The 9,473-nt window shown below is 33.0% G+C and overlaps 1 protein-coding gene across 1 annotated transcript; it reads right to left on the minus strand.

The window, feature by feature from the left end:
* Positions 1 to 7,853: 7,853 nt before the first annotated feature.
* LOC133194916 (putative nuclease HARBI1) lies at positions 7,854 to 8,897 on the minus strand. The gene has a single exon (XM_061330815.1). The coding sequence runs from the start codon at positions 8,895 to 8,897 to the stop codon at positions 7,854 to 7,856; it is 1,044 nt and encodes a 347-aa protein (XP_061186799.1).
* Between the last annotated feature and the right edge of the window lie 576 nt (positions 8,898 to 9,473).

Here is a 9,473-nt window from a genome sequence, read left to right on the forward strand (position 1 = left end):
ACTATTTGTTTTTCATGTTTCGTGATTGTATATAACATGGAAGGTGTCGATATCAGGAAACATGAGACCTGTGTTTTTACCTTTTATTTAATTAAGCAGCTCATCCTTCTCAAAGGTTTACGTGAAGTTCTTACGTTCAATTTGATTAATCTAAAATTTCTTTTGTTGCAACTCGATGGATTTAATAACTGTTAAATGCTTGTTAATTAAATATTTTTAATGAACTTTGAACAATATTCAAGCTCAAAAGTCTATGAACTAATACGAATTGTGAGTGGAACAAACAAGGACCCCAAAAAACATCAAACGTGGCTCAGGTGATATGGAGGATTAATCACCGGCTGCGACCGGTCACACCCACCGTGTGCTCCTAGTCAAAATCGGTTAAACGGAAAAATCTGTAGACAATTTAATGTGAAAATAATGACCTAAACATTTGTATGAAAAACATCAGTCAGCATTCGATTTTTAATAGAGTTTATTTACTAACTAGGTCCTTGTATTGACCAAAGAATTTGCGAAATGTTAGTTTTAAACGAGACTATCCTTGTATCATCAACATATTGCCAACAGCTTGCCTTGTTTTAGAAAATTTTAGTACGGAGAACATGCTCTTGCATATTGAATCAACTGGGAGACATAAATTTCATATGAAGTTGTTATGATATATTAATACATAGATAAGGGAAGTCATAACATTTATCATTAAGTTTAGCTGTTAGTTTGCCATCAATCTCTCTCTCTCTCTAGTCAAATATCCAGATATGAAACAGATGTGTTAGACTCTACTGTGCCTTTGACTCGAGGTCAAAAGGAAACAAAGTAGGAACGAAATTGTATATTGTTTATCGATATATCTACATGTGGAATTGAAGACCACAGCAAGAGATTTTTTTTCTTTTCATACAGAATTTTTTTTAAATTCATTCCCATCTATATGACACAATAAGCACCCATGGCAATTCCGACAGATTGTATGAAAACAAGGTCTCCAGAAAACTACATATATACTGCATACAGGGAAATTTTCGCCCCGTTTATTTTCGCCCATTTCGCCCTACCTGTAGAGGGGCGAATTCAAAGAACACAGTATAATTTCTTAAACAAAACTTTGACTGGGCGAATTTAAAACGTGGCAAACTTGTTTGCAAGTGTGAAAGGGCGAAAATAACACGGGGCGAAAATAACCCTGTATACAATATTACCAATCAGAAACTCAAGCATTAATATCAACTTCGGAGTAGTTGAGTATCGATTCAGAATCTTTTAGCAAAATAAGTTTGCAAAGGACCAATGTCAATGTGCGAATTTAATTTTATTGAAAAAGCAGTCGTCTATGATTTCCTAAAGGTTGGACTTTAATTTATCGTGGGGAATGGCTGTATTAAGTGTTAAAACGTCGTCCTTTTTGATACTATTGATTTTCGAAAAAAAAAATTGATTTCAAATTTTATAAACCTTCCGTGAGGAATTTAGAATATGTAGACGTACATATGAGATTATATGTAATTTACTTCCCCCGAAATTTGTCACAGCATGCTTAAAGTCAAAATAAGACAAATAGTGAAAATGCAAGAAATCTGCATTCTTTTTTATCAATAATGATGAGTCCAGCAGGACTATAGTTGTAGGAGAAGAAGAACACGAACACGTAGAAGTATTATGTCTCATATGGTCGATATCTAGGCTCTGTAGTTTTTCCGCAATGAATAGGTTTGCAAGCAATTATTGATGAATATTTGTAAGAAATTCATAACTACTACGTCAGAAACCAAATGATTCTCATTATAGGTGTAGTTTTGAATACATTTTTGGCTTCGCAAAAGTTTTTTTTTTTTGTGTGTGTGTTTGATTTTGTTATAATTTTTTTTTGATTTTTGAGAGACGATTTCTTATCAAAACATCCTTATTGCTATTTACTGTAAATCATTTTTTCTTCCTAAAACGATGAAGGATCAGACCTGTTTATTTTGCTGATTTGATAGATAAAGTATATTTTCTTCCTATCAGGAAAATTACTTTAAAAATGAAATTTTCCCTATTTTATTCAAACTTCAATATGATATTGGTGAAGATAACAAACTGTGATCGATCTCAAAAAACATACAAACAATATAAATCTTTGAGCAGAACATAAAACTTGGATATTCAAGAGGAGTAATCACATTTTTTTTTCTATGTGCTAGGCGTCAAGAAACATTTGACGAACACTTTCCTATTTTGAGGAGGCTTAAAGCTCAATAAGTATTTTTAAGACGTCATTCATGATATTTGTTGAATTGAAGATGTTGAATAAAAAAAGGAGATTGAACATAATTACATGTAAATGACCCTTTCAGAGTAATTTCGTGCTTCCGACCATGTGTATACGTTTCATTTATCCCGAAGTGTAAAGACTTAAAACTTCAAGGATAATTTGCACAGCAGTAATCTTCGGAAAACAGAACTTGTCACGTATGTTCGTATGGAGTTCTGCTATATGAAAATAAGAAGTCGATCCATTCAGATTCTGTTGAAATTGTCTTTTTCATAAAAGAAGAATCAGACGCAAGAAAATGAGAAAGGAATTTTGAAGGAAAATAGCTCGTTAACAATAACAGATCACCAAAACCAATGTCAGTAACACCAATATTCAATTCAATCATCAGTGTTATGCTAATAACCCCAGACAACAACAACAAACTGAAACAACAAAATCAACGTCAATAACGCATAGGCGTCGGAAGCAAATTGAAAGTTGGGGGGGGGGGGTAATTGAAACTAAACCAACAAAAAAAGGTAAGCCCCAATTTTCAATGCCTATATATATATTATGTCTATCTTTGCAAAAAAAGGGGGGCTCAGCCCCCCCCCCCCCCCCGGTTCTGACGCCTATGTAACGTCAGCGACATAAACAACTTGAGTTAGGTATTACCTCAAATACAGAAGTTTGACCTAGGTATTATCTCAAGTACAGAAGAAAAAAACGAAAACATTGGCAATTAGAAGATAACAAAAAAGAACATTGGTTATTCAATATATTGTTTAACTCATTAAAATAGTTTAGAAGTAACTATCTTAAACATTTGAACTTTACTATAACTTTTCTACTGCAGGAAATAAAGTTCTACAGCTTAGTTTGATCTCCTGATTCACTACACGTACTGCAGTCTCTATTGACGACATCACGCAAGTTAATTGTTACTCAGTAAAACTCAATGTATTTAATATGTAATCTTTTAAAACTCTAGTTTATATATCAGTGTACAAAACGTGGTAACGTATTTATATTTTTTAATACCCAGAGTATGTCAGGTACATAAGATTTTCCAAGCTTGATATTCATTAAGATATACTTTTTATTCATAAAGATCACTCTGCACTCATGTATTGATCGTGCATTAATAATTTTCACTACAAAGCTTAAGAAAATTGCTAATATTCTTTCACAATTCTTTATAATTCATCTTTTCATGTATCTAAAATATAGAAAAATAGATTGTATATTTACCACTAGACGGATTTTTAAAGAACCCACGGTATTAAAAATTAAAGTATTCAAATAATATACACTTTGTGTTGAAGACAAACTATTCTTCCTTTAAATAACGAATTCAGGATGTCCGCTCCTCAACCAGGAAGGATAACTCTTAAAATCATTATTTAATTTAAAAAGTCTCAAAAAATGTCGAAAGCGAACAATTTTCATTACTTGCATCTCAATATGATTCAAGGTTATCTGAAGTCATGGAAACAGTATTGTAAAAAGTTGGCATTTTTACCCCATCAATGAAGAAAAATTAATACATTCTGAGCGAAATCGAATTTTCTGAAATCTAGCCTTAAGGTCTATAAACGCTTATTAGCACGAGATGAAAATAAAAGTGATCTGTGATGCTTTCCATTGATAGGACAAGCTTTTTACACTATGTATTAAGTAAATAGAAGAACTAGAATATATGACTATAAAAAATCTTCTTCGATTGCCTGGATATTTATTTATTCTAAAATATAAAGATAACTAGGTTTTTTATACACGTTTCCGGAATATATATATATATATATATATATATATATATATATATATATATATATATATATATATATATATATATATATATATATATATATATATATATATATATATATATATATTGATGTAAAATGAATACATTTAGCCACTAATGATTTTAAAATTATACAATTTGTACGTTATAAGATTTACATTATGACCCCTGGGTCGAGGCCTCTGCTGGTGGACTGTTAGTCCCCGAGGGTTTCTACAGCCCAGTAGCTAAGAACTTTGGTACTAGCTAGAAAATACGACTATATCTTTGATTGCTGTGGTAAAATTTTAAAATTTATTCCAAAATTAAGGATTATCTCCCTCATGCATAGGTCGATCCTTCGAAGTATTTGGCTCCAGTCTTTGGCACCCCTTTTTTCAGCTCTTTGAAGTTTTTATTTGATTTTTTCGGATTTCCAACGTTTCGGCATGAGCATCACTGATAATTTGTCGAAATGCGCATCTGGTGCATCAAAATTGGTACCGTATAAGATTTTTATTGAATTAAACTCGGAACGGCAGAAATGATAATATGGAACATTATTGAAAATTAAAATTTTTTAGAATCTTTATGAATTTGATTTCTGCATCATTTACAACCAAAAATGTTCAAAAATATATTATTCATGCAACCAATTGCAATTGTTTGTTTGACGCAAGAGTTCTGATAGCTTGGAGTAATCATCCTATGTTATCGGTCGATTGAAGAATTTTTTTTAATTGTTTCTTTGAATTACGAAGAAATTTTGATTCTTTAAATTCTTTGATTTAAAGAATTACGAATCAACAACCCTTTGAATAATGTTAAATCGGACTGTTTTTGATGAGATTTGTTGTCCACAGAATTAAGGCAATAACCATATGTCGTAAGCAAACATTTTTTTTTATTATCCAGTGAAATGCTTTATGGAGGCATAAATCTTGCAGTTTTTGCGTCAAGTCTTAAGACGAGAGATTATGAGTTGGATTTTTTGGCTAATGTTTTAAACTTCATTTAGATATTAATTAATGATAATTGTGTAAGTTCTGAAAAAATGATGGTGATAAAAATGATTTTTTTTTGTCATGACAAAAGCGGTTTTTATATTTCAATGAAGACGTCGGTGTACATCTTGCTGGCCTTAGCATTAGAAAAAGCAATATAAGCTTTTATTTTTGACATAGTTGTTTGATATATTTATCCATGAAGTTTTTCAAACAGTGTGACGCAACACTCTCAAGCAATCTGCCCCAGTAGCTTCTCAAGCAGTTTCATCCAAAAGTGCATCAATCAAATACAAAAAGACACAATGTAAGCTTCTCCCTTCAATTTTTGAACTCGGAGGAATATTAGATTTATATATTTTATCAAAGTCTCATTAGATAAGAAGATTACAAAACTGAATGTTAGATAACAATGTGCTGAAAATAATCAAAAAACAAAACAAAAATAAACTTACTGGGGCGCGTTTCACAAAACTATCTTAAGATTTGTCCTAAGACAGATCTTAAGACAATCTTAAGATCTGACTTACGACAATCATAAGATCTGTCACAGCTGTTTCACAAAACTATCTTAAGTAGTAGAAATCTTAAGACAAGTCTTAAGATATATCTCATGCTACAATTTTATAGGAAATTGTATAAAAAATAAAAATAAAAATATTCTTGCTCGATGTTAAGTTTTCTTCCAATCAAATCACTGATATGTTATTTTTTTTCTTAATTTTGTTTTTAAAAAAGTGTATCTTAAATATTGTAAAGGAGTTAAACGCTCGAAAATAAAATTTCAATGTACCAAATACATGTACAATGTTCAAATTTTTGGCTGGGCGGGGGATGTAGGAGCAGAGTCAATAATGCTAATTGTGCCATGATTATGTATGATTAATTCGAATGAGAAAATTGTGAGACAAAAAGTATTGAAAAAATGCGTATGTTTGTTGATAAAATAAAAGTTAATTATGTTTAATTTGAATTGTTAAATATTTCATATGAATTTACTTTAAATTTGATCCACCACGAAATGAATGGTATTCGAATGCATTCATCTGTGGCCACATAACGGGTACGAAGTCCGTGCTCTCAGAAAAAATTCTAGTAAGAAAATGTCTCTGAAAAGATGCCCAAATTTTAGCTCTGCTGAGATAACTGTGTTAACAGATGAAGTGGAGAAAGGAAAAGACATTCTATTTTCCAGGCAAAATTCAACAGTTTCCAATTCTTTGAAGAAGGAAACATGGAACAAAATAGCCACCAAGGTAAATGCTGTAAATACTACAGATCACATCAGGTCCGGAGAAGAAATGAAAAAGAAGTGGACCTGCTTAAGCAGCGAAAGCAGAAAGAAGTTGGCACTAAACAGGAGGGAGCAAAAAAAGACAGTGGGAGGATCCTTGCCATCAGGAGACCAATAGATGAGAAAATAGAAGGTATCATCGGGGAAACCTCAATTTCGGGAATTGAGGGGGGGGGGGCATTGACGTTTTAGAAACAGAGTCGGCCAGGGAAACGTCACCAAGCAAGAGCACAGATGCTGTAAATGGTAGGTTTAAGGGTGATACTCATTAGACTTCCCGGTGAAAGGGGGGGGGGGGGTGTTCCTAAAACTACTTAGTCTATTTCACCAATCCTGTAAATAGTGAATAATAAATAGCACTGAAGTGAGATGTCTTACAAAGGTACGAGAGGATACATAGTGTTTGATTTTTTTTTTCTACAGAGGTGGGTATGCTCTACACTATAAGGAAAGTCGTATGCAACTTTGAGTGATAATTTTTTGTCTGATATTTTGTAGTTTTATGAATTCTTCATACAATTATTTAGCATGAAGAGAAAACAAATATCTCATTTATTCACCATTTTATAATACTCCATGTAAATTTTGAAATTTAGATAAAATAACAAAATTAATGTTTTAATATATTTTACGAAAAAAAAAATTTCGCGATTTTGTTTACATGAATTTCGTATCTCTGGTTGTATAATATGAATTTTGTTTACAGAAAAAAGACTTCCCGATCTACATGTACAGCCAGCAAAGAAACGCTCAAAGAATTCTTGTAATGATGACATAACATTGAGACTAGTTGCAACAGAGGAAGAGAGGCTGGTTGTTGAGAAAAAAAGATTAGAAATGGAGGAAAAACGACTGAAAGTTGAAGAACGGCGACTTGAAATTGCAGAGCAGCAACTACAAATACAACGTGAACAACATGCTCTTCACCTATGTCAGCTGGGAATAGTTCGTGACGCTACAGAAACAGTCAACACCCCTCTGAAAATAAATAAAAAACCTGTAGAAATGTGTTCAATTTACTGCATGTTATTTATTTTTGTGCTCATTACAATCACAATCTTGATACAGAACAAATTCACAATCGCTATAGGTGATATTCAAAAATTGTTCCATCAAAATTTGGTGATAAAAATTATTTGATAGAGGGTATAATTAATAACAATTATTGTATGTAAGCAGCTGCTGCATAATAGAATTTTAATTTTGAAAGTTGTGGATCAAGGGACCAACCTTGTAGATGGATGGATTTTACTTTTGTTCTCGATAACTTGAACACTTTATTATTTTACTATGAGCATTGGAAAATTGGACTTCAAACGCTTTTTATAAAAGTTACCAATATTTTATAAAAACCAAATCACCTTCTATCACTCCTCCCCATTTCACAAACAGTTGGATAATATACAGATAAACAAAATATTTCTAATAAATATTAATGTGTATTTGGTTCCGAATCCATGCTTACTAAATACATAAAATGAAAACGGCACCATATTTCATGAATGCACAGTTTTTTTGTGTGGTGCCACCTTAAAATCTAGAGAGAATCAATCTTTGGCGGATCTCGGCTCCGTCATTATTGGGTCCTTGATAGACGTAGATATCTGGTGGATTAAGTTGATATGCCCCAGGATTTTGTGCTTGTGGCACCGGAACATTGTGATCAGTGCACAAGTTGTGCAGAACAACACAGGCAGTCACAATTCTACATGCTTTTGTTGGATGAAACAGAAGCGTTCCAACAGAATGATCAATGCAGCGAAAGCGCATTTTAAGCACTCCGAAGCTTCTTTCAATAGGGTTTCTCGTCTTAGCATGCGCATCGTTGTAAGCTAATTCACGGAGATTGCTTGGGTTAAGGACTGGTGTCATCAGATAATTTTTCAGAGGGTATGCACTGTCCCCAAGCAACCAACCTCTTCTAATATATCCATTTTCAAAAAGATCACTAAGTGTTGAATTTGTCCACACAAAAGCATCGTGTGATGAACCAGGCCACTTGGCAACTATGCTAGTAAATTTTGTCCTGGAATCACAAACTGCCATTACATTTATAGAATGAAAATTTTTTCTGTTAACAAACAGATGCTCGTCATTTTTCGGGGCTTTAACTGGAATATGAGTTCCATCTATCGCTCCAATGACGTTAGGAAAATTTGCAATGCGAGAAAAGCCAAGTATGGTGTTATTAATACTTCTATCGTCTTGTGGAAATTTTATATAATGGGAACTCAAAGTTACTAGAGCTGATGATACAGCATTTACTACTCTTGAAACACTAGCTTTGCTTATGCCATGAAGATCACCAGTGACAGTTTGAAAGTTCCCACTGGCATAAAACCTGAGTGCCACCATGATTTGCAGTGGTGGAAGAAGAGCATGAGACCTCCTAGTATCAGGCGCTAGATGAGCATTAAGCTCTACACATAAACTCAAAATTAAATGGCGTGGAAGGCGGAACTTATCAATGATATCTGCATCAGTCATATAGTCCAATGGGTTGTTCCTATCTCTAAATACTCGTTCTCTTCTTAAGTTCCTTCTGTTTTGAGCCAAAATATAGGCGGCCGCCATGTTCACTTTAGTCTTAAGACATGTATCTGGTTGTCTTAAGATTAAGATAGATCTTAAGATTATCATAAGATATGACAGTTTTGTGAAACAGCTACGGTACAATCTTACGATAATTTTCGGTCTTAAGACAGATCTAAGTCATAAGATAGTTTTGTGAAACGGGCCCCTGATAAGTAAGATATGAATAATATTGCGACGTTTAGAGCTGCAATTTACATTTACCAAACAACAAATAAAATAATTTTTCACTTTTGAATACACGCTTTTATTACATTTTCAACAGTGACATACTGTACTTTATTAATTGAATAAAAGTTATATTTTATCACAGTTCGAAGTGCGGCAAAACTATCGCTTCTCCTTCCTTTCACGAAGAGTGTTGTAAATAATACTCCTTCGCCTGTTAAAAGATAGAGTTAATATCCCATCCTGACAGAGACTAAAACTGCTAAAGTTTCTCCAAAGTTGTTGAAATCCATGTTTACAATGTTTTCAATCTCACAAGCTATGACATCTCAATCGCTCAGCTATGACGTCACAGCCCATAACATTGTGTTAGGCAAAGACAGATGCAAT

The sequence above is a fragment of the Saccostrea echinata genome, unplaced genomic scaffold (assembly GCF_033153115.1).
Source record: "Saccostrea echinata isolate AGI-Se365-2 ecotype Australia unplaced genomic scaffold, CSIRO_AGI_Sech_v1 ptg000029l, whole genome shotgun sequence".
Taxonomy (NCBI): domain Eukaryota; kingdom Metazoa; phylum Mollusca; class Bivalvia; order Ostreida; family Ostreidae; genus Saccostrea; species Saccostrea echinata.